Here is a 21,896-nt window from a genome sequence, read left to right as displayed (position 1 = left end):
GTAAAAGTAGGCTTTCAGCCCAAGGCTGTCTGCCTTGAAGCAGGTTAAACGTTCCAGACAGAAATTTTTAGGGAGATAGTAAGCATAGCAAAATGACATTTCTGTTATCTCTGTTCTCCTCCTCCACCCTCTCTGTCATCTTCCTCAGGAAGATTGCCTTGTTACATTTGGAAAGCAGGCTGAAGGGGACCAGCACTGACTCTTTCACTGTGCCTGGTAAAATTGGGTTTGTAGCAGGAAAGAGGAAAAAAAAGCAACTGGAAAACCTGAATTTTCTATAGACACTTAATTCCCATGGAGATCAAGAGAAGGGCATAGCAAATTATGGCAAAAGCACTAGATTTCCCTATTCTGCAGAAAACTGTTTTGAATGTACTATTTCACTGCTCTGCTTGGCTATATCCAGAGGCTTGTGTGAATTTGCCTGCTGAGCAGATGTCTGGCGTATCTATTCCTTTTGGTAGCCCCCTAAAAATAATACGTTCTCTAGTTAAAATATATCAAATTCATGAAAGAAAATTTGTAAACTGCAATGAAGTAACCATTATTTAGTTCTTGGTGACTTTGGTTCTTGGCTATAGCTGTGGGTAGCTCAGGGGCTTGGGTAGGGGAGCTCTGAGCAGATGTGTCTGTCTAACAGTTGAGAGATTCAAAAAGTCATGATTCAATTTTAACTCTTGGCAGGTCATGTTAATTTTTTTTGGGATCTGAAATGAAAAGAGAGAATCCCTCTCTTCCTTGACTGCTGCAAACCCAGCTCATTTTGACAGCACAAATGAGTGTGGAGGATTTTGAAGAGCAGTGTTATTTTGTTGTGAACATCACTGTTGTGAAACCCTTGTGAAAAACTGTTCTCATCACGTCGTGGTCAGGAGTTCACACATGCTTTAGAGTACACAAGGATCTGGTTTGTTTCTTAGTTTGCATTGGCACTAAGCTGACATGTATTAATGTTTTCAGCAGTCCCACTCAGTTGAAAGAATGAATCCCATGTCTGTGAGGGGAGATGGCAGTGCCATTGAATTACCTCTGCAGTCTCTGTTGGATTCACACTTGGGCCCCCTCACTTCCATCTCTCCTCTGTTGAGGAGGTTCTGGCTGAGGAGAAGAGATCAGAGGATTTTTATTCTTTTGTTCAACCTGATTGATTTGAGACAAAACTGGACAAGACAGAAATGGATGACCTGAGACTAATAGAGATTTTATAGAGAAAATTCGTAGTGATAACTAATGAAAGAAAAGCAATAAGGCATCTAACAGTCAAAGATCATGGGAGAAACCTCCTCCACAACGTATGACTTTGCCTGGCCAAGAAAGACTAAGGAAATTGCCTGTGGGATTGGTCTTCTTTGGGGCCCACTGTGTTGTTACACTGCAGTGTGCTGCATGCCTGCTGGGCAACGTGCCTGCAAAGCATTCCTGTTGCACTGCTTATACATCATCCTGCAGTCAGGTATTTTGGATCTGGAGCAAACTAAACACTGTGTTTATAACCTGGAAGCCTGTGAGACAAAAGCTTTTCCTGCACTGTGGTTTTATTTCCACAAGATATTGCAGTATCTTGAGCTTGGATTGTGTCAGGGGGCAGGAGAGCCAGATTTCTTTACATAGATGTAATATAAATGAGTGTTCATGTGCTCTGAAGTTGCCTTCTGCCCGTAGGTTGATGTAACTTGACCCTGGTGCCTGTGGGAGTAGGAGTTTTTTCAGAAGTATCATTTGCTTAGGATGCAATCAAATCCTCTAACCCCAAACCCAACTACAGACAACCTTTCCAGCTGAAGTTCAGTTCTCTTCCAGAATTTTTGCCATGTTACTGTGGAAACTCACAGCAATTCTTCTTTTTCTGGGGCTTTGCATGACAGATTGGGAGACTCTTTTCCTTTGCCACCTCTTTGTAAAGCTGAGCAGGGCTTGAAACTCATGCTGGTTTTGTCCTGATTTTTGTTGCATGCTGTTGACACATACAAATATAGGGAAAGGGAAAAATGAGGTGAGCATGAAATGAGGTGTATTTTAAACAGGGTGTCACAGAAATAAGGGGAGTGAAAAAATAAGCCAGAAACCTGAGATGTGGTAAATGGCACAATTCTCCTTCCTGGTGACCATGTTGCTGGGGACAGAGGTTACAAAAAGTTTGTTGTTCCATGTCCTACCAGAGCTCTAATCCTGCCCAGAGCTGCACACTATACTGTGATGGAGCATACCTGGTCAACAGCTATAGCTAAGTACTTATCCATGCAGAAAAGTTTAATTGCTTAAACTCTACAGTTTGAAGTAGTTAAAAATTTTGGCTGTTTCCTTTCTGTGCCCTGGCAGAACAATCTCATTCTGGAATGCCTTCTTGCTTTAATTTTACACACCCAGGTAGCGGAAGCCAAGCAGTTATTTTAGCCTTTCACTCATCTATTTGAACAAAAGCAGCAAATTAATGGATTGCCACCTGCAGCTAATTACTGCCAGTGCCAAATCTGCTGCCCCTCTCCTAATAACAAGCAGAAAGGAACGTGGTGGTTTAATCTTACATGGTAGCAGGCAAGAAGTTGGTCAGCAGCACATCCTTGTGAGAAGGAACAACAGAAGCTGCTCTGTTTTAGCAGGAGTGTAGCCAGCAGATGGAGGGAAGGGGTTCATCCCCTCACTTCATCCCTTGTGAGACCACTTGTGCAGGTTTTTGTCCAGCTTTGAGCCTTGCACATTGGAGCAAGCCCAGCAGAGGCCACAGGGCTTGTTTGGGGCTTCACACCTCTGTGGGGTTGCATTGGTCTGGCTGGAACACTCTGAAGTTAGGCTTCAATTTGTGCTGGTATTTCTGTGTGGATAGGTCACTGGCATCTAATCCTCCTGGTCTGGAATATGGGAATTGCATGGGATGTGTGTCTCCTGGCCATTCTGAGCCTTGCCTGTGCAAGAGGAGCTTTTGTTCACTTCAATTTGAGAGGCTGCTGTTCAGAGCTAACACTTGCAATATAGAAGAAAGTGGTAGCACTTAAATGGGGTTTTAAAACTGGTGGTTTATTCACTTTTTGTTTACCCAATTTTAAAATATATATATATATATATAGGTAATGAAACCACACTTGAACTGTAAAAACTTGGTAGTATGGTCGCAAAGCTGAAAGTAAAAGCTAATAACACTGTTTACCTCTTTGCTCTTGTTTTATTTTTAGGATTTCTTCTTTTATTCACTAGTGTATGATCCTCAACAAAAGACCCTGCTTGCTGATAAAGGAGAGATTCGAGTTGGAAACAGATACCAGGCAGATATAACAGACTTACTAAAAGAGGGTAATTTCTGTAATTTATTTAAATTGTCAAGAGTTCACATCGAATGTGGCCACTTCTCTGTGTGAGGCCTGCCTAGGTGTGGGAGATGGTTTCCTCTGCCAGGCCATGTGTGCAGCAGTGGCTGGATTTGCTGAGGCCATTGCCCACTGAAGGCAATTAGTTCTCTTGCAAACGGGTCTTTAGGTGGGCCTTCGTCCAAATCATAAAAGTTGTTGAAATAAATTGAATTAATGGGCTCTCTCGGAGCTTGCACTCTTTTTATTAAGAGATTTCAGAATTTCCATGGGAAACACAAATTTCCATCACATCTGTAAAGCCTTTTGTGTTTTTAATCAAGCCTCACTTCCCTATAAGAGCCCCTCCCAAATTACTGCCAATTAAATGCTGTCTGCCCTCATCAATTTGCCCATTACTGCAGGGTACCTTTTCCCTGGAGCCCTCTCCCCATCCCAGTGTTGGCTGCCAGCCTAGACTTCTCACCTGCACAACAGGCAGGAGGGAGGATTTGCTGGCTGGAGCATGGGTTGAGACTTCATCCTGCCCCCACCATGCCGTGGAGCAGTGGGACCAGGAGGACACTGGCCTGAGGACAAGGGAGAAGTAGCAGGAACCAGGAATATTTATCAGATAGTAACTAACTTCAGATTTGTCTCTGCACTACCCTACAGATCCAAAAGTGAAAAACTGAGAGGCATGAGGAGTGTTGGCATCTAATTGTTCTTTCCTGAGCCCCATGTAATGCAGAGGGTCTATCCCTAAGTTTCTCCTAAGAGAGAGAGGGCTATGACCTGTATTGGGAAGACCACATCCAATCTGGGATCCACATCCAATCCAAGATGTGGAAGCAATGAGATGCTTCTGTCTTTGCTTGGCAGCTCTGCTGACACTGTTAGTCTCATGTTAAAACAGGCAAAAAAATGGCTCAGGACTCTTGTTTAATTTGTCTATGAAACCGGTATTTATTCAACAGCTGGGCAAGTCTCCTAAGTGAGGATGAACTCATCTGAAAGGCATCCTGTTCCCTCAGTGGGCCAGCGTGGGGCTTCAGAAAAGGAGAATTGCCAGATGTTTTCAAGGAAGCAGAAAGAAGAAAGTCTCAGTAGCTCCTCCTGTATTTTACCAGGGTGTTCTGGTTTGTCTAGACTCAGGAAAAGGAAGAGTGTCTGGTGCCATGGTTTCTCCCCTAGAAAGCAGCTGAGATGGGTTGAGCCAGCTACTCTTTGCCTTCTCAGAGCAGCTGGGAGTGTGTCTGTTTTCCTGGAACTGCTGCAAGATAAAGGAGGAAGACAGACGAGCTGGGGAAAGAAACTGAAAAGAAACTGTCTAGTTTGGGGAAAGATGCACTCTGTTTCCCATGACATATCCTCTGACAGCAGTTTGTGAAAATCCGATTGCCCAATTCAGATGAGCTGTGTTGCTGTGTCTGTCAAGCTAAAATTGTCACATACAAATAAGTGAGTGAAATTTTCACAGTGGCCTGTCAGGCAGAGTAACTGAGATGGGCTAACAGTGACATTGCGAGATTAAAAAAATTATCTAGAAAGTACTTCTATTTTAAAAGAGCTGTACTAAATACTTCTGATTTGTTTTTCAACCAGGTGAGGATGATGGAAGAGATCAGTCAAAACTTGAAACAAAAGTTTGGGAAGCTTTTAACCCACTAGTAGACAAACAGATAGACCAGTTCCTGGTGGTAGCACGGTAAGAGCATTTCACCTCTCCTTTGAAGAAGTAAATGTTTGTAACTCTTCCAAGCACTTTCTCATGTTCTCTTTTTGTTTTGTTAGCATGGGTGCTGGTTCTGGTTGCTTGATTCACTCACTCCATTTTAAGACATTTTATATGCCTTCGTGGGAATAGCGTGACTTTAGGAACAGCTCCTCAGATTCACAACTTGGTTTCATGAAAGCAAAGCAAGTTGCATGTGAAAATGATCCTGTAATTGGTGGGGTTTTTCAAATGCTTTGATCAGCATGCAGAAGACTTAGTGAATTAAATTCTTGGCAGTTCTTTGCTCTGTCCATTTATTGCCTTTTTCAAAACCAGTGACACTTTAACATCCATTAATGGTTTGCTAAGAGTTCTGGTAATAGCTTATGACTATAACATGGGATGAGGATACTTTCTAATGCCTAGATTCCAAGAGGTAGGCACAATAAATAAGACCCTGCAAATCTGTACTGATGTTGTTGTCATTTATGCCCAAAGCAATCTTTGTTGATCAACTCTTCCTTTAAAAAGATTCTTGAACTAATTTGTTTGTATCCAGTTCTATAAACAGAAGCCTGTATTAAATTTTAGGCTCTCATAGCAATTGTTGACTGAATAGCTTAGGGGAAAAAATATTCAGGTGACACCCTCCAAATCCTCTGTGTTTTAGATTGTACCTTTATAAATGAACCCTGATTCTGTCTGCCTTTTTTTTTTTTTTTTTTTTTTTTTTTTTTTTTTTTTTCCCTCCTGAGGGTTCATGTGGGTTGGTTTGTAGTGGCTGTGGAGCTGCTTTGTGATGGGAGTTTCCACCTTGTGTAGGCTTCTGGTGCAGAGCTGGTTTTAGTGGTTCCTTCTGGCAGTTCAGTGCTGCCCACTGGCTTTGCCATTGCAGCAAGGTGCAGGCTGTGATGAGAATCACTGCAAAGATGAGTACAGGGATTGCTCCTGTGTAGAATCAGCAAAACTTTCCAGTTTATAATTAGTTCACACACACACACAAAAGGATCATTTGAGCTAAAGCTGGGCACGGGGGAGTTGTGAGGCAGGGCTGGGGATAGTGACTGGGAGGCTGGAAAGAGGGCGAAGTGTGAATTGCCACAGACACTTGGATGGGGGAGGCTGGTTTGGATTTTGGCCAAAATTAGATGTTTGATGACAGCTAGTGCTCAAACATTTACCTTTCCTACTCCTGCACTGCTTGGCACTAGTGTGTTCCTCTGTGCTCTCAGTGAGTTTGGGGAAGTGACCTGAGTGGAGGGGGAGAAGCCCAACCCACCTATTTTTGTTGTAGTTGCTCAGAGGAGTTCAGCTCCAGTTCACTGTGCAGGAGGACAAATGTTTCACCCATGTGGTGCAGCAAACAGGCAGGGAGTAGGAATTTTGAGCACCAATTTTTGTTACAGGCTTCTCCAACTAATTTCTTCAGGATTGAGATGAGGAGCTCGGGGCTTGTGGTGTCAGATGCAGAAATGATGAGTTGTGAAGTATTTGAGAATTGCTGTGTTATAATTTATGATATATATTATACAATGTCAAGTCATAAAATCATGTTTCTAATTTTCTGAAACTTTTGGAAAAATGCTTGCATTGCTTCATTTTTTGTCTCATCTTGGCATCTGTCTCTGTACCTTTGGACAGTGCAGCACTGCTCTTGCCATTGTGGAAGAGACTACTGTCATTCATAAAGCTCGCCTGTGCTCTGTTCCCGTGCCAGCTCAAGTCTGTTGGGAGCTAAGGGATAAGAGAACAGCTCAGAGCTCCCTGTTGGTGACCCTTGAGTCTTTCTCTGTTTCCTCTCCCATGCCTAAGCCTCTTCAATCATATGAACTAAGTAAAGTGTTCACAGTAACAAACCACATTTGGAGAGAAATGGTCTCTGGTTCAAAATGAGCACCAAACCATGCAATCTTGTACCTGGGCAATGGAGTCTGCTCATCTCAGAAAGCCTTGGCTGGGTGTTTGTGTTTATGCTGGCTTTGCACACTAAGTTAACCCTGTGGTTCATTTCTGGCAGGTCTGTTGGTACGTTTGCCCGAGCCCTGGATTGCAGTAGTTCTGTCAGACAGCCAAGTTTGCACATGAGTGCTGCAGCAGCCTCCAGGGACATCACACTGGTAAGACTTTTTTTTTTTTTTTTAAGAGGACCTCAGGTTTGTGAGATATGCAAAATATTCACCTCAGCATTAACAGTTGGCAAAAAGAGAGAGGCAGATGGACTGTAATTGTGGCTTGCTGTGAAGCAGACCCTGCCTTTGTAAAGGAATCCTTTAGTTACAGATGAAGTAACTTTTTCTGGCCTTGTGCCTCTTATGATCCATCATGGATAATACTATGAGGCAATTTTTTTTTTTTAGTTTTATTAAAATATTCTGATGACATGCTTGACAGCCCATCCTTTGCATGGGTTCAGTAGCTCTCTCGAGAAGAATGCAAATTAATGTCTGCCTGTCTGTAGTCTTACAATGCCAGAATGCCATTCTTCATCCACCAGACTGTCACTGGCATCCTTGGGCAAGATTGACCAAGGATGTCTGGGGGAAAAGCTCGTGGTCAGATAAGAAATGTCAGTTGTGTTGTTCTCTTTGATGAGCTCCAGTTTAGAGTACCTGAGGAGCAATGATATTGTTAAATGTTTCATAATCAGAAATGATGCTGAGTAGATTGAGGAAAGGGAGAAAACTTGAGCTTTTATGTTACAGAAAATTGGAATAAAATGTATGGTATCTCCAGAGAGCTGTTATCAAAGCCTCACCTCGTAACTGGAGTAATGTAACTTACATGTAGAACAAATTCTAGTCTAGAACGGTGTAGCTTAATTATGCACGTGCACAAAACTGGTATGATGAAAGGCAAATAACATCTTGATTAAAACTGCAGAAACAGGGAAATAAAGCCAAGCTTTCATTTACTAATAGCAATTCCTCCCTCGCAGCATGTTCTCAGCCCTTGTAAATCACAAGTTGCAGACAGCCGTGGCTCGCCTTTCTGAGGAGTAATTGCCCCTGAGAGTCATTCTTTTTTCCTACTCAGCTGTGATGTGTGACATAACTTGCATTTTTGTTGAGGTTTCTGCCCTTTGTGGGGGGGATGTATACATGTGTTGCTGCTCTTGTTTTTCATATATGAAATTTTGGTGGATTATTTGACAAAGAAAGTGCGTGGTGATGTGAGGAAACGCCCTTGGGCCTCTATCTCAGTGCCCCATCTGTGGATGGTAGCTCAGTCCTGAGGGAGTGGATCTCTCCTGTACCAGCCGTGCTGCAGTGGGGGTGCTGGTGAGGAGCTGATAGGAATAATTGATAACCAAGGGTTTGTGTTCCACAAACCTCACTATTTAGTGAATGTTGCGTTTGTATGCTGACAGCTGCAATCAGTGTGAGGCTGGAACCAGCTTTTACTATCTTTTCTTAGGTACAGAATACTGCACCTTCAATTCCCACTGTAGAATTTGTCATTGCTGTTCCACTGTTGAACATTTTTCCCCCTCAGATACTTGTCCTTACATTTCTCTCTCTCCTTTCAACCCCCCTAGTTCCATGCTATGGACACTTTGCACAAAAATGTCTATGACATTTCCAAGGCAATCTCTGCACTTGTGCCACAAGGTGGGCCAGTCCTGTGCAGAGATGAGATGGAGGAGTGGTCTGCTTCAGAGGCAAACCTCTTCGAGGAAGCACTAGAAAAATACGGAAAAGATTTCACTGACATTCAGCAAGATTTTGTAAGTATTTAAAAGGGGGCCCCCATGATGACAGAGCTGCCTTCCAGCTTGTCTCAACTGTGTTTTTCATTGTGTTGAGCAAGGGGGCTTTGAACTGGAGTGTGTGTCTTGCTGTAAAGTGGGGAAAGGCAGGCCTCACACTGGTGACAGCCTGGTGTACAGTCAGAATTTCAAATCACAGATGATAGCTTTTCCTTTAGAAACATTAATTTAGGATCATCTGTTCCACTACAGCTCAGGGAAGTGTTGTGACAGCAGAGCTGCTCTAAATTAATTTGTGTTTGAAGGAGAATAAGTATTGGGCCTTCTGAAACATGGAAATGTAGTCACCTTTACAGCGTGGTTTCAGAAAGGGCCTTTTGAAAGTTTGCAAAAGGAATCTTGGGCATCCAAAGGAAATGTCCTGCAGTTTGGCCAAAGCACCACCCTAGGTGCTCAGCCTGCAGATTAAAGGGAGCCCTGTAAGGAGAGCCAAGTTTCACTGTGCTTTTGTTCAAGTCCTCTAGAACAAAACAAGGAGTTTCAGTGCTGTTTGTCCTGTGCTCTAATCTCTTAGAGGGGCTTGGAAACAGCAACACTCTGTGTGGTCCTGCTGAAATCCTCATGCTTCTCACACAGAGAACAGAGCTGCCAGGGCACAATTCTGTTAGTAGTTTGTTTTGGTGTTTTTTTAATGGACCAGCTCCATTGAAACAGTATCAGAACTGTGGTTCTGTGGTTGTGACTCCTGTTTCAGTCTGCTGCTGAAGCAGAGAGTCTGAGCCTGTGGGCTCCCTTCCACATTGTGCCTCTCTGGAATGGTTTGCTGAGAGCCAGTGCAGCATGAAGATTTACCTGCAGCCTGTTCCACTTTCCACTGAAAGCTCAGAGTATTTTGAAACGGCATTTAATTTAATATGGATCCCATGTGCATCTAATCCCCTTTGTAGATTCAGACTGTCTTTTTTTTTTTTTTTTGAGGAGAGTTAGTAGTTTGCAAGGCTCTGTTGCAACCATCAGTCAGAAGAATTCTGTGAAATTCAGTGAGACTGTGTGCCAGCTCCCTTCAATAAATGCTGCTTTTCCTTTGTGTCCCTAGCTCCCATGGAAGTCCTTAACAAGCATTATAGAATATTACTATATGTGGAAAACTACAGACAGATATGTTCAGCAGGTAAGAGTCACAATCACCTCTTTCATTCTAACAGAAGTTGTTTTTCTTGCCTGTGAAACCAAGCTTTGTTTCTCTATTCTCTATCTTGGGGTTCAGCCTTTCCAATGGGTGAGTTATGATCAGAACAATCTCTTGTCCCTAAACTCATCAGCCCTTCTGTACATACAAACAGCATTGGCAGGAGTGCATTCTTTTCATGTTTGCTGCTACCCAGTTTGCTTGGAGCTTTCTAATATCTGGTTTGGAATTCAGCAGAGGAAGGAAGGCAGGGCAGTTATTTTCTGGATGTGGAGTTCAAGAGCTACCTTCAGTGACATTTTGGGGGGCAGTTGCTGTACAAGAGGCCCCCCCCTACTGACTCCACCACTGCCTGCCTGTGACTCGATGGCAGATGTCAGCTCTGTGGGTGAAGTGTTTACCTGGCAAGTGTCACTGCCTCCAAGTCCCAGACTCCTTACACTTGAGAATCAGCTCTGAGTAGTGTTTACAATCCCTTTTATCTCTGCTTAAATACAAAGGCTTGGCTGGTCCCTGAAATAAAGCAAGCACAGTGCAAGCAGCATGCACAGTCTTGCAGAGTATCAGTTGCTGAAAACTACCTATGGTATTCAACAGGAAAATTGAGTAAAAGAAGGGAAGAATTTAGAATGGATTTCTCATTATAATTATTAGTCGTAAGCTTAGGCATCTATTTGAAGTATTAAAAAAGTGGAATTGTGACAAAATCCTGCCTGAACTTGTTTCCTTGGAAATTCAGCCTAGGGTAAAGACTAGATGCCTGAGACATTGACCAATGTTTGCTATATGCTGTAATGTGATTTTTACCATTGTCTTTCTGGTTGAAATTACAGAGGCACCCTCATGACAAATGAGAACTCTTTTTTGCATCAATTATATTTTACTTTTAATGAAAATATTAGTGGCATCCTCATTGCGCTATTTCCCCAAGTTCATTCTTTGACTGAAACTTTTCCCTCCACTTAGGAAATGGGTGGTAGGCACATGTGATGGTGATGGAAGCTGACATGATGGGAAAGAATAATACTTATGGTTTGCCTTCCCCATTGCTTTCTCCATTTTCCTAAAGTTTGTTTTTACATAGGCAAAATTACAGAGGAGATAATTATGTGAAGACTTTAATTATTTCTACTTGCAGCAGTCAAGAAACACAACAAACCTATGGTTTCTGATAATGGTTTTGCTCTGTTCCTGTGCACTGGGTTTTCTCTCCCAGTTATGCTGTACCTTACATGTGCTGCCCAGGAGTTTGCCAGGGAGTGGGATTTGGGGAAAACTTCCAATTAGGGACTCTGCACTTAGAGGACAGTAGAAGCTGAACAGGTAAAAGTTGCAGTGCAGAGTTGCCACATCAGTTAGATCTGAACTGAGCTGAAGACCTCATCTCAAATTCCCAGCTTGTACAAGCAAATAATACCATTAAACATTTATAAAAAGCTTGAGAGAGCTATCTGTAAGTAACCACAAAGAGAAAGCATAGGAAGTTGTAGTTCAAATAATGGTGTATTACATTTATATTTTACTTGATGAGTGCAGTGTCTTTGACAAATTACATCTGTTGCCATTTTTTCCATCTGTTTCTTCATAGTGTTTGTTCTATGCAGACTCTTCCCTTGGTCTAATACCACAAAACAGTTCTGAGGCTGACAGCGTTTTTGTACATAAGATATTGAAAGTATCCCAAGTAAGGATATGCAAAGTGTGTACCTCACATTTTTGCACTTCCACTTCCCTCTTTCTAAGAACATGATTAAATTATATTCCAAGTCTGTATGTTACAGTGTTTAATAAAAGTATTAATAATTTGCTTATTTTTATAAAATCTTTGGCTGAATGAGCGTCTAAAGTGCATTTAAATTGTCAATATCTGTGAGTTACAAAACATAGGAATGAACATTTGTGTCACCAGCAATTGCCTGCTTGGATGAAGAAGCAACAGTTAGTTGGGAGTTGTTTATATCCTTCTGGATTTCTGTATTTCCCTTGATGCTTTCTTGGCATGAGACAACACTGCCATAATACTGAATCACAAAGTCTGTTTCTTGCCATTGAGGAAGGGGCATTTTGAGTTGCCTTTGCCTGTTCTGAGAATGGAACAATAACTCGTGCTCATGCTTGGTGTGCCTGAGGCTCAATGCAGCACTCCCTTGTCTTGGGAGCAGGACACTGAGATGGAGATGTGTGTGCAAATTGGCTTCTTTTGGAGCATGCAATTGGATCTCTTATGCAGTCATTTTTATTTGGCTTTAGCTGTACCATGCTTTTGAACATTACCAGCATCAGTAGGAGTTCAGTCATCTCGAGGACTGACCCTCCCAGAAGAGAACTGCTAGAAGGACTAATTCTACTATGATGTCAACCCAGAATTGGTGCTTTAGTGCAGCTCCTGAATGCTGTCCACAGTGATCCCAAGAGCTGTCCTGTCAGTGACAGCCTTTCAGAGCTGTCATGAGCAAAGTGAGGGTGATGCATTCCAAATTCAGTATGCTGGGTCTCCTTTGAACGTGCTCTTTTCCTGGGCCAGATTTTCTGTGTCAGTACACAAGTGTCTGCTTGTGATTAAGGAAGGTTTGAAATGGCCTTGACCAATTGACATCTGTTTGTTGTTTTCTCCCAGTGATTTGGGAGCTCTGAGGGTTGATGTGGTGTTTGGCCATGCCTACATTTTCATTGGGTTAGAGATTGAGTTCTTAGGTAGTTGTGAATTCCAGGGTGATTTTTTTAAAAGACTAAATGCTTCTTCTGTGGTGCTTATCATTAGAGGAAGTGCTGAAAACTTTAAAACATTAAACTTTCCATAGGTTGGGACATGCCAGTGGCAGATTAACTGAATTAGTCACATTCTTTCTGAGAGTTAAAGGCTTTCATTTACTTTTTCCATTTTTGTTTCTGAGGAGCAGGTAACTTCAAAGGGAAGATCAAATACTATCAATTTCTACTGTTCTATACTTTATGTGGAAGTGCCATTAGAGAAGTATAGGAGGAATAAATGGTGAGAACACTCTGGGGAGCATGGAAATGCCCTTAGATTTGACTCCATGAGGTTGGGATGTCTGGGTCAATCTTGATGCAGATAGAAAACATCTTTTTGAAGGGCTGCAAGCCTGCTTTGTACCTAGCCCAGAGCTGTGAGTGATGTCTTAATGTACCAGCCTTCATAAAGTCCTGTGTGCTGAAGTGTAGAAATAACACCAATGAAAGGTTTTTTTCCACATTTATGGGATGTTTTATCCCCAAACACCTCCTGTTCAGCCTATGGTAATATGGAACTCAGGCACTTTGTTGCCAAATCTGCCATAGGTACAACCCATCCATTCTGAGATGTGTTGCTGGAGCACAAGCAGCTGGGAGCATTTCTCCCAAATGCACCACAGACTTAATTCCCTCTTCTGTCCCACCTCCCTGACCTCTGTTCAACACTTGTGTGCTCAGAGGTTTGAAAAAAGAATAAACAGTGTGAAAATTCTCCCCTGAACCCGGGAGGTGAAATTCGTTTTTCCTATCATAAACTAATAAAGGCTTAATATTTGAGGATGTCTGAGGCTTCCCTGTGCTGTCCACCAACCCAACTCTTGTGTTGTGGATGCTGAAATACCCACAGTGTTCCTGGATTACTTCTGTTATTTCCTTTTTATAAACGTTCACTCTTTAGGAAATGACCACAAACATTTGCTCTGGTATGTCACCTATTATAAAACTCTTTGGAGCTCAGTGGATAGGATGTCAAATCTGGGAGAGGATATATAAAGGACAGATGTTTGCACCAACTTGAATGTACAGTGCTTAGTGTTTTAATCCCTTGGTCCCTGTGGGATAGACAAGTTGGTAATATCTTCCTTTTATAGATGGGGAAAGTATGATGAGGTAAATAAGAGGATATATTTAAGATTTGTGTGTATAAATAACTTGGAAAAAGAATTTTTTTTTTTTTTTTGTAAACCAAACTGCTAGAAAAAGTTACAAATGTTCTGGATTTTTCTTGGGGGTGAGGACGTTCATAACTACATCAGATAGCATTAAGAATTTATAGCATAAATAGGCTTCAGGCACAGATCAATTAATAACTGGCAAAAGACCTAGCAAAGCACTCTCTCAGGGAAGGGATTATTCTGAAATTGTGCACAACTACATATCAGGCACCTTTCTTTTGTACCTTCTGGGATCAGTCACTGTCAGGAAATAGGAAACTCATCATATCTGGTCTGTCTATTGCCCAGAGCCACAAGTACTTCGTGCAAAGCTTCTTCTTCCCCAGGATATTGTGGTATTTTCTGGAAACCCTGGACTTTTCTGGTATGCTGTTTGTACTAGGGGTGTGTGCTGTGCTGCTCCCCAGGCAGTTTAGGAGAGGAGGGAGTTGTGAGGTCCAGGTGACTTAGGGCACTTGTTAGCTCATGGTCATGCTCCATGGTCACCAGTCACAAAAGGAAATCTGTGGGGTGAGGTTAACATTCATCAACTGCTTACTAAAATACTGCTTAATACCCTAAATTAGCCTAAATGGCTTTATGTTGTGCACTGGAGAATATTGCAGTTGCTGATAATCCTTTGTGCTTGGATGAAGCTCTTGAATTCATACATTTCCAAAGCTGTCATAACATAATGATGCCAGATAGTCCCCTTGGGAGATGGTGTCAAGAAAACTGCAGCTTTTTCCCCTCACAATCTAGAAACTTACACTGGTAGAGAACTGCAGTGCTTTTTAAGTTCCCTGAATTTCCTGTCTCAAGGAAATTAGATTCTGGCCCTGGTCATCAAGGTAGTGTTTTAAGCTGTTTGCCAGTGTCTGGTGTTGGATTTCCATGTATTTCCTGGGGGACTATAAGCTCTGGAGCTGTTCATCTGCTGCTGTAAGTGCCCATGGCAGTCTGTGCCTGGAGCATGAAGTCCTCTTTTTCAGCTGAGGCTGTGTGTGGAACAGGCTCCAGTTCCTGAGCTGAAGGGCATCTGAGCATGCATTTTGTTGAAGTAAGATTTTTTTTTTGTGTAGTGCTTCTTTAGAAGGTAGAGGAGGATTTCTGATGCTGTTTGGAGAACCATTGTGACAGCACTTCTGTGGGTGCTTTTGTTTCTTACATCAAAATGCTCAGAGTGACTTGAAAGCATTCAGTTTGTACCTGCAGATCATATTCAGGAGAACCTCATCACTGATGGGCAGCCAGATGTGTCTTACTGATTGCTGCACATCTGTAGGGCTGATGAGGCTTGTCTCCACCAGGTCTTTGTTTGGGTTCTCTTGAGGCCAGTTTAGAGGCAGCAGTTGTCCTAGGTCAAGTTTAACAGAAGCAATCAGGGAAAGTGGCCCATGGCAGCAGAGTCAGCCAGGAGTGCAGCTCTCTGGAGCTGTAGCCATCGTCTCGGGGAACTTTCAGAGGTTCTGCTTTCTCATTCCTTGCTCTCTTGTCTGACAACTTCATTCTTTGATTCCTAAGATAGGTTGGCTGTTATTTGCAGGAAAAGGGAAGAGAGGAATTCTTTAGGAGTCCAGAGAGCTTTGGTGAGGAGCTGTCGGAGTGTCATATGGAAAATTATTGTTTAAAACTGGCGTGATAAAAGCTTTATGCTTACAGGAAACATTTATTTTGTTGTTTCTGCGTTTGTCTGTGGTGTCTCTGCAAAAACAATTTTTATGTTTGTCCAGCTCCTCAGTGACACACTCTTCAATTTTCTTAGGTTTTCTGATGCTTCCTGCTTCTATGAAGATACTGACTTCAGCTTTGCAATTATTTTCCTAGACTGTGCCTTGAGGCTGCTGCATAGAAAATGTTAAGCTAACCTGTTTGTCTGGAATATTCCTATGCTGCTGGTTTGTCTGGAAAAAATTGTCACAGCTTTATGCAGGTTGAACTAGAGACCTCCAGAGGTTCACCCTAAATGTATTTTGCAAATGTAATAAAGAGAAAACTTGAATCTGAGTGTCTCTCTTACTGTTTAAATGGTGAAGGTTTGAGTTAAAAAAAGGAGTTATTTGCCTTCTTAATGTCTAAAGAAAAATATCCCTTCTCACTGAGCCTTCAGAACTTTAGGGGTATCAACACTAAAGTTTTACCTGAAACTTGGAATTGGTGCAGCTCTTGAGGATCTGTGATGGGATTGACAGTGACACATCAGATTTTCTTCTGCAGGGGAAATAAAAACTTGTAAATAAAAGGAATTGGAATTGAAGTGAATGGGAATGAAAAGTTGGTCCTCCTTTATAGTAGCTTGGCATCTCTTAGACTTTTTTGAAAAGCTACAGTCATGTGGTGCCCACAGTTGTCTTCAGTGAATATCGTCTTGTTGGAAGAAGATTTAGTGGTAGCTGCTCAGTCAATATCTGCTGAAGTCCTTATAGGTTTACTGTTTCACTCAGGTAAGATGGCTCTTATTTTCTTTTTATTTTAACCATTTTCTTTTTTCTATTCAAAGAAACGATTGAAAGCAGCAGAAGCAGAAAGCAAGCTAAAACAAGTGTATATACCCAACTAGTAAGTACCTCTTGTTTTGTTTTCTATCTCATTGTAGAGGGACTGCTGTAGCACTTTCCATGTCCTACCAATATTATTATTTCCTGGTGAGGATGTTGTGCTGTCGTGAGTGACTGTTACCTATCTTCTCATTTGTATTTTTTTATGGGCTGGGAGTTGGGGACTTGCTGGCAGGTCAGCATCGTTATGAACAAAAGGGTAGCTAATTAACTACTCGGTAATCTATCTGTTCTTCCTAATTTTTCTTAGCAGTGGATCACCAATGCATGTTTGCTTCCTTTGTATCATTATATATTAAAAAAAAAGTATAATTATTTATAGGCTATATTATGCATATTACATACTCTACATACCATGTTATATACATATTATATACTATATTATAGTACATATATTTTAGAACAAAATTATTCATAAAAATGTGTTTTCTATTGCATTTCTTCTGCACAGCCTAGTCAATAGTTGTTATAATGCAGAACTTCTAGTCTACCCTTTCCTTTCACTGTTCAACTTTTACTCCCAGATATGTTCCCCTGTGTATTATTCCCAATAACTCCTGTGCTCTTTTATGCTGTCTCCTTTTAAATATTTATGAACTTCTACCATCTGCTCTGTTACTTTAGATAAAACTAATTTTTATATATTTAGCTTGCAAGACAGCCCCTCATTTCTTCTGAAAATAGAGGATCCATGATTATATGTCAATACCTCTCAGGTGAATTTGCTAAAAATGAGGTGTAATATTCAGAGTGAAACCAAATGGATTTCTTGTCATGCAGTTTTTCAACAATATTGCTTTTTGTGGATGGTGTTACTCTGCAGGGGGACACTGGACATCAAATTAAACATGAATTCGCAATGTGATAAGCTCATAAAGCAAAAGGCAGGATAATTTAGACTGCAGATGCAAAAGGATATTGCAGACAAGAGAGCCTGGCAGTCCTGCTGTTCTCTTGGATTCTAATGTGTGGAGGGAGGGCTTTGTGTTTGGAAGGTTGTGCTGCTCATTTGATAATGGCTGCCTGGAGTGGCATCTTATCCCTCAGCAAGGTAATTCTTGTTCTTACCTAGAGAACATAATCAAATCAGCAACTTAGCTCCCTGCTTCAGGAAAAGACCTGGCTCTGCCCATGTGCCTGCTCTTCTCCTCTCTGCCTTTGATTTCCAGTCATGGCTCATTTTATGAGTGTTGTACCTTAACTTACATGTTATTTAATTGATAAAATGGGCATACATTTTCCTCCTCCTTCAATATCCTTTCATGTGTATCAGGAAAAGTAGCAATTACATGACTTACTTAATCCCACATGAACACTTCTGCTGTTTCCTTGCTATTAATACCTCTAAAGGTGGCAGCAATTAAATATTTCTGAGCTTTTTGGATTACTTCTACACAAGCTCGAGTACAGGGTCTGGCATGTAGGGACTGTATGGCATCTACATTGTCTTGTGACCTAGAAGATTTTATTCTTGGCTTGTAATAGCAATGCACGGTGTAGGGATCTAAATATCAATGTTATTGATTTGTCCTTATCATGTTACTGAGCCCATTCCTGTTTCTAGGCTTGAGCCATAATGATCCACTTGTCACCTCAAAAATAAATTACTTGATGTAAGTTGTCACAAGACCTATGCAGAAGCCTACCAGCTGATTGACTGAAACCCATTTTATCAGTAACTGGTGTAAAATTGTTGGCAGTGAGAGACCCTGGAGGATACGAGGCTCAAATAATTTTATCTTTTTTTTTCCTCTGGCTGTCTTCCATTGATAAGGCTCTTGTTTGTTTCCCTGATGGTAAATAGGAAAACCTAGCAGAGAGGAGGAAGATAATAAGAAAAAGAATAGAATCCGTCTTCAAACGTTGCATGCATGTTACACAGTGAAAAATAACAGCTCTATGTAAAGCTTTAGAGTTGGTATTTTTTAAATTGAGACTGTGCCCCACATTTATTAACACAGGTAACTGAAGCATGGAGGGTCATGCAGGTAAATGATGTGAGGTTATCGAGTCCTACACCAACGTGTTAGAAAAACACTTCTGACCCACACTGAATAAACATTTCTGTACCTCTTCCAAGAATAAACCTGGTTTTGGGGCAGATATTTGTAGTTGACTTGACAGAACCTAATGTCTATTAATATGGCTTTGCAATGAAGCCCTTTGGCTGAAAAGCACTAATGTGCTTTCCTGGTGAAAGGAAAAAGTGTAACATCAGTTAAACTCAGGAAATACTGAAAAACAAATATTTCAGTTGTTTTCTGTAGCACTGTCTCTGTCAGTGGGAGTGGTGTTGAAGCAGCAGCAGAAGTCTGAATGCACAAAGAGATTCCACATTCTCACATGCCTCATCCTGCCATCCTCCAAAGTGAGTGCAGTGCTTGGAAAACCTTCATGCAGGTGTGGTCTCAGACTCTTTCTCCTTCTAGTGTGTACCCAGACATACTGTTCAGGTTGTTGTGGAAATTGTACTCTGGTTTTACTGATCTTCCAGTTGTTATATGTACCATCTTCTTTTTGATGAAGATCTGGTTGTGTAGCTTGTGCTTTTTGGGAGTGGGACATCTGCAGTTGTGAAGGCTGAGACATCCAGTTTTGTGTGGCTTTTCTCTCATTTGCTTTGATCTATGTGGTGCCAGAAGGGCTAAGAACAGAAAGGGAAGAATGAACTGCTCCACACAATTTCCAGTCTCCAAAATGTACTGGTGAAAAATGTAACTTTGAACTCTGCATCTGTATGTGTTAATGAATACATTCTATTTACAGTATTTTATCTGAGAATCTCAAAGAACTTTGACAAAAGCTGCAGATGCTGCCTCTCAAAGGCTGTGAAGCAGGGAAATACTGTGCCCCTTTTGTGAATCCAACAGGGAGACTGGAGGAATAGGTCAAAGCTTTGCATCACTACAAGGGGCAACTGCTTAACAAGCTGATGATAATTCCTTTGTCTGTTTCTAGGTTGTCCTCTGCTTGAGGAGCAAGAAAAACCATTTTTCTTCTCGGTTTCATTGTGCAGAGGTCCATGGCAACATGGAAAACTTGAAAGGTGTAATGCTGCTCTTCCCTCTGTAGCTGTGCTAGTTAAAATGGCAATCTCCAACATTTTGTTGGAGAAAGCTGCTCCTATTCAGAAAGCATTGTTTAATGGTGTCATTAGGCCTGTTCTTAGAAGTGGGTATTTACAGGAGGGTGGAGAGCTGTGAGGAAAGCTCACCTCTGTTGCCTGGATCCACACACTCCCATTAGATGCCCAGAGGTAAATGGCACCAATGTGCCTTACAAAGGATTTGAAATTGTTTTTATTTCTGAGCTTTATTTCTTAATTGTTCTGTTGCATCCAGCACAGACGGGCTCTTCAATAGCAGGCAACATTCACCGGATGGTATAAAGTTTCTAATTATTTCTAACAACAAAAATTTTATCACCATGCTGTGGGTCAAATGCTGTCTACTCATCTGCTGAAGGGATATCAGTCTTCTGTGGGGATCAGGATTATCTTCAGGTTGTGCTTTCTTTGTGCAGGGGCTTCAGTCCATGTTGTCAGGCTTCTCTCTGCATGTGCTTTATTGCCTCCATCTCTTCCCTTGAGACCTTTCTGAAGAATAGAGTCCAAAAATCTGCATTTCATGGCCCTATTCTGGCATAACTGACTGCTCCTTCACAACTGAAACCCCTTCAAGAGACTCCCATTCCTGATGGAAGAACTGGAAATGACAGTTTGCCACACCAGCAGTATTCTCACTACCTTATTTGCATCTTTAGCTTCAGCTTCATTAATTGCTTAACGATTCATCCAGTTACTCATCTGATCCTCTTGTTAATAGCTATGGCGGGCTTTGGTGATATCAAACAAGTTTAATTAACATATCATCAACAATTAAGAGCTTTTTGCTTCTCATATGATGAAAACATCATCTGCCTGAATTTTATTGTTACTGCTACTGAGAAACTTGACCGTAGCTTTGGAGCAGGACACTCTGGTGCTTGCTGCTGCTTCATTAATTGCAGTGCTGCAGAATCCTGGAGTTTATCATAACTGCAGTGTTAGTCCTTCTGATCAGCGTGGTTTGGTGATCAGCTTTCACCAGTGCCTGCTTTCCACTCATATTTAAATATAAGCTTGATAATGGTTTTAGAGGGGATAATGGAGTCAGGCCATCATCCTCCTTTCTCATCCCAGTTCTTTGGACATGCTTTGTTGGGCTTTACTGATGGATTTCAGACTATTTTGCTCTATTTTTTGAGCATAAATCCAAGGTAAAGAAGGGAAACAACAGGCCTGATGTTGAAGCATTAGTTTTCTTCACTTCAGTCTCTCTCTCTGTGGAGCAATGCCTCTTGTAGCAGTGTGTATCTGTGAGGGCTGTTTGTTTTGCAGCACTGGGGCAATGTTTGCACATGGAGTTTGCTGTGAATCATTGGCAGGAGTTCTTTTGCAGCAGGTTACTATAGTGATGTCCTGGAGCAGAGGAGCGTGAATGTTCCCTCTTTCAGCTGCCCCTTTGTCAGACGTGCCTGTGGATCTCCTGCCATCTGCGGGGTCAGAACTCGCTGCCTTTCTGATAAGCACCCTGAAACACTTCAGTCTTTGTAGGAGCTGGGCAAATTTATAAGCAGAAGGAGGTGAAAACATATTCAGGCTTGTGAATTAATCTAAATGTCTTTTTTTTTCCTGTTTTCTCTGCTGCTTTTGAGCTGTGTATGTGCTGCTAAGTGTGCTATAGGAACAAACTACTTAGAGTGTTCCTGGGCCACTTGGCCTCCTGAGCTTTCTCTGCTGCAGAAAGGCTCTGAATTTTACAGTGAGAATGCTATCAGAAGTTTTTCCTGGACTGGGCAAACACACTCTTGCCTCTTTATGCAACCCGTGTGTGGTTCCTGTAGTTCATTCACAGCAGAACCTCTTTTGTCTTTGTCAGAATGGAGCTTTACTGAGCTCTGTATCTCAGGAGCTGATTGGACATTTGCAGATAAGGAGGATGTTTTCTGGCTTCCAGGGCATCATCAGCTTTCCAGTTGTCTTTGGAATTATGTCACTTGGAGCTCCTTTGCTTTCAGGGATCATTGCTGAGAACGTGAAACCTAATGCTGGTGCCCCATTAGAAATAAATTAATTTGGCTCTATTCCCACCATACTGTTTTTGTAGCACTAGCCCGGGTGAAACACAGCAAGTATTCTGAAATCACTGTGACTCCTGTGTCAGTGTGCAACAGATGTGTAAGAAAAGGGGGTTGCAGAAAGCCATTTTAAGATATTTCTGTTTCCGAATCATGGGTTTATTAGTTGGAAATAAAAGGAATATGCCCACTCTCTTCAGGTAAGAGGATATGATAGGAGTGTAACCAGCATTGCAATTCAGCTTTATGTTCAGCAGTTGGCTCCAAAGCCTGCCTGCTCTTTGTTGGTTCTACAATGTCAACTCCTAACAGAACCCAGAGTCCCTGCATGTTTGATAAGCTCCTCATGTGCTCTTGTGTGAGACTTCTTGTATGACTTCTTCCACCTTCCTCCATTCCCCACAAGTCCTGTCCCTGCA

At 41.8% G+C, this 21,896-nt stretch overlaps 1 protein-coding gene across 4 annotated transcripts in view; it reads left to right on the top strand.

Annotated features, from left to right (window-relative positions):
- Window positions 1-21,896, top strand: part of MTA1 (metastasis associated 1) — a 74,805-nt gene that overhangs the window by 25,252 nt on the left and 27,657 nt on the right. For all 4 annotated transcript variants that reach the window (XM_014874771.2, XM_014874770.2, XM_088170228.1 and 1 more), the window contains exons 6-11: window positions 3,171-3,288; window positions 4,887-4,989; window positions 7,016-7,115; window positions 8,534-8,722; window positions 9,801-9,875; window positions 16,302-16,360. In XM_014874771.2, the coding sequence (XP_014730257.1) occupies window positions 3,171-3,288; window positions 4,887-4,989; window positions 7,016-7,115; window positions 8,534-8,722; window positions 9,801-9,875; window positions 16,302-16,360 (644 nt within the window). The remainder of the gene's footprint in view (window positions 1-3,170; window positions 3,289-4,886; window positions 4,990-7,015; window positions 7,116-8,533; window positions 8,723-9,800; window positions 9,876-16,301; window positions 16,361-21,896) is intronic.

Source organism: Sturnus vulgaris, chromosome 9, assembly GCF_052056855.1.
Source record: "Sturnus vulgaris isolate bStuVul1 chromosome 9, bStuVul1.hap1, whole genome shotgun sequence".
Lineage (NCBI taxonomy): Eukaryota > Metazoa > Chordata > Aves > Passeriformes > Sturnidae > Sturnus > Sturnus vulgaris.
Note: the sequence above shows the minus strand (reverse complement) of the source record. Positions and strands in the feature narration are given on the sequence as shown.